This window comes from Cantharellus anzutake (genome assembly GCF_015039405.1).
Source record: "Cantharellus anzutake strain C23 chromosome Unknown EI90scaffold_223, whole genome shotgun sequence".
NCBI lineage: Eukaryota > Fungi > Basidiomycota > Agaricomycetes > Cantharellales > Hydnaceae > Cantharellus > Cantharellus anzutake.
This window is the reverse complement of record NW_024067173.1, coordinates 34,186-37,977: the sequence shown is the minus strand read 5'-3', so window position 1 is coordinate 37,977 and position 3,792 is coordinate 34,186. Positions and strand designations below refer to the sequence as shown.

Genomic DNA, 3,792 nt, shown 5'->3' with positions numbered 1-3,792 from the left:
TGCGTCATTGGGAAAAACGTAAAACTGAGCGGCTGCACCTTGATAGGCTACGTCGAAGTGAAAGATGGGTAAGCATCCCTCTCAGAATGTTTGTTTAGTCGGGGAAGTTCAGGTGCCTGTGCTCTATTCTAGCGCCAAGCTGGAAAATTGTATAGTGAGCCGCAACGTCGTCATAGCCGAGCGTGCAACGCTCAAAGACTGCGAGCTTGCACCAGGGGTTGTCACCCAGCCTGAGGGTGAGTCTTCAATTGTCAAACATACAAAACCACCGCCATCCCCCAAGGAAGCGGCCAAGCCAAAGGCCCAAATTCCTGCGCAAATGCACGAAGTCGCACCCGCACGCTCTGAAAGTGGGCCTGCACCCTCTACTACACAGTTCAATGACGATACTGTACCTGAGCCCGCGGAAACCAATTCTAGTAGCGCTGAAACGCAGTCTCTGCTTCCTGGTGGTTTCTCGCCACCTTCCAACCATCTGCCCCCAACCTATCATGCTCAGTCGATCAGTTTGTTGACAATGTTTGCATTTGTGCTTGCTTTGATAGTATCACTTAAAGGAGAACGGATAACGGCTTGGTGATCGATCGCATTAGGCAGCTCAAAGACGATTTTCGTGGATTTACGTAGACCTATCAGCCCTCTTGTGTTTCCTATGTCCAGTTTTCAAGCGTGGAATGGATTCCGGGCTGATCTGGCTAATTGAAATCTCCTCGAGCCCCACTTGGGCATGCTTTGCATCCCCTCACTTCTCTCTTGACCTCATCAGATCTAGATAGCAAAACGAGGCGGAGATCGGTCGGTGGCATGCATTAAGCTCCGTGATGCATCCCCATGAGGTACCCAAGCTCGAGCATGGAAACTGACGCACAAATTACAAATTCTTGGAGTTAAGACGGCACAGCTGAGGACACACGCCACTCATGTCCCAGCATACGGCAAGTTGCGCCACTCGACCAAAGTCGTGCAACCGCCTGTATTAACGGTAGTGATGAGTATAGCCGTATGGCGCCAACACAGCGTTGGCACTTGACGCCGGTTGATCGATTAAAGGCCTAATGACTTAGCCAGAACCGAGAAATAAGTTACATTGAGTAAGCTGTGCCATAAGTCCGACGGAGATAAGCTGCGAGAACCGATATAAAGACCGATCGACTTCCACTCAGCTTGATCCTCCACCACTACCACCTCTCAGAGCTGTAGGTGAGCAAGGGAACGTTTCTGACATGCAATGTGCCTCATGGCTGACCTCGCCCATTCGCCCGATCTTCTAGTAACCTCACCTTGTATGTAGTTTTGTGGGCGCGCCCGTTGTCCCTTCTTGCGTCACCCTCCCAGAGGCTGATGTCCGTTCTTTCTTTCTAGAAACGCGAGATATCATGCAGATTTTTGTGAAGACGTAGGTCCCTCTCGCTATGCATATCCAGTCCTTTCTCCCGTCGAACCCAACACCCTTACTCATCACCACTCCTCACAGCCTCACCGGCAAGACCATCACCCTCGAGGTGGAATCCTCTGACACGATCGATAACGTTAAGACCAAGATCCAAGACAAGGAGGGGATTCCTCCAGACCAGCAGCGCTTGATCTTCGCCGGCAAGCAGTTGGAGGATGGTCGCACGTTGTCAGATTACAACATTCAGAAGGAGTCGACTCTTCACCTCGTCCTTCGCCTTCGTGGTGGCATGCAAATATTTGTTAAGACGTAAGTGACGATCACTTCTCGTTCCTTCATCTGTGCAGCCTGCTGATCGGCCGAATCCACCGCTAGGTTGACGGGGAAGACTATTACACTTGAGGTCGAGTCCTCGGATACCATTGACAACGTCAAGACTAAGATTCAGGACAAGGAGGGCATTCCTCCAGACCAACAGCGCCTGATCTTCGCCGGAAAGCAACTGGAAGATGGACGTACACTCTCTGACTATAACATTCAGAAAGAATCTACCCTTCACTTGGTCCTTCGTCTTCGTGGTGGAATGCAGATTTTCGTCAAGACCCTTACTGGCAAAACAATTACACTGGAAGTCGAGTCTTCCGATACGATTGACAATGTCAAGACTAAGATACAGGATAAGGAGGGGATTCCCCCGGATCAGCAGCGCTTAATTTTCGCCGGGAAGCAGCTTGAAGACGGTCGTACCCTTTCGGATTATAACATTCAGAAAGAGTCAACGCTTCATTTGGTTCTTCGTCTTCGTGGTGGAATGCAAATTTTCGTCAAGACTCTCACTGGAAAGACGATTACCCTGGAAGTCGAGTCCTCCGATACGATCGACAATGTCAAGACGAAAATACAGGATAAGGAGGGCATCCCCCCAGACCAACAGCGTTTAATCTTTGCGGGCAAGCAACTCGAGGATGGTCGCACTCTTTCGGATTACAACATTCAGAAGGAGTCAACACTCCACCTTGTCCTTCGTCTGCGTGGTGGCATGCAGATTTTCGTCAAGACGTGAGCCTTGTGTGGATTATGGGCGTAGGAATACTGAATAATTTTTTTCTCTTTATAGTCTCACCGGAAAGACGATCACTCTCGAGGTCGAGTCGTCCGATACGATTGACAACGTGAAGACGAAAATACAGGACAAAGAAGGTATTCCTCCCGACCAGCAGCGTTTGATCTTCGCTGGCAAGCAACTTGAGGACGGGCGTACTCTGTCTGATTATAACATTCAGAAGGAGTCCACTCTTCACCTTGTCTTACGTCTTCGTGGTGGTCTATGAACGCCTTCATGACCGTACAGAAGTATCACTTCACGTCATCGCCTTGCCTACTCTTTCTCGTGTCTGTTTGTTGCATGTCGTCGCATGTCATTTAGTGTACTCGGTTCACAATGAAAGGGTTCCCTATTGTGCATATATCTCTACCTGGTTGATGAAAGGCGGTCTCTCTTTGAGCCCACTGGACGGAAGCTTTTAGTGGCGCGAAGGCCTATTCCTCAACATATATATGTGCCGTCACACGGATGGATCCAGGAGTGGGTAGATTATATCTTAACGGCGAAGCCCAGAGGACCATCTAATCTGCGAGGGTTCAGACAATGGTCCTCGAGTGCATGCCTGTCGATCCAGCCATTCATCCTTAACAAAGCGGCACGCAAAGTCGAGAAACAGCCACATCGCCAAATAATTGGACCTCCTGGGACCAAATTGATTCCATCGGCTGCGTTAAGTTCAGGACGAGTGGGTTCGCACATGTAGACTTCATAGTGCTCATGAGCTCGACCGTGTGCGAGCGCTCAGACATCCTGCTAGGAGGAACAAACAGCCCGAACCCCAGTAAAGTATCACCTACTGGAGAACACAGAGTATTGTGTACCAGAAATCTAAGCGCAGAGGCAACATTGAACCAGAGACGATATTCTTTATTATCGAACCGGGATGCGCTCTACCCTCAATCTGTCTGTGCTGTACTTGCAAAGAGTGCACCCATACAAATGAGGCCGATTGATGAACCCCCGGTATCCGGGCCAGGGGAATGGGAAGAAGCGTATTTTCGGCCCCAGGAACCAGAGAGTCTGGCACCGAGACTAGACATGACAGTGAACGCTGGCCCAGCGGCTAACACTAAAACTCCCACCCCGTTTTGCTCAGGACAACCTCAAGAGGGAAAGACTTCTCCAATCATCAGAAAACGGCCCCCTCTATCTAATATAATATTACGAAGTCATGTCATAGACGCTGGAGTCCATAACAAACTACTACCAACCCCCAGTGTATCAGCGGCCAACTTGGCTACACCCAGCAGCAGCCTGCTCTTGCACATAATTACCCATTTGTTCGGACGGTAAT

General features: G+C 49.8%; 1 protein-coding gene across 1 annotated transcript; it reads left to right on the top strand.

Moving 5' to 3' along the window:
• Positions 1–2,961: 2,961 nt before the first annotated feature.
• Positions 2,962–3,792, top strand: EI90DRAFT_3096711 (uncharacterized protein; the record flags this gene model as incomplete). The annotated part of the gene is made up of 1 exon (XM_039062536.1): positions 2,962–3,792. Exon 1 carries the CDS (start codon positions 3,216–3,218, stop codon positions 3,789–3,791), a length of 576 nt encoding a protein of 191 aa, XP_038907784.1. The 5' UTR covers positions 2,962–3,215.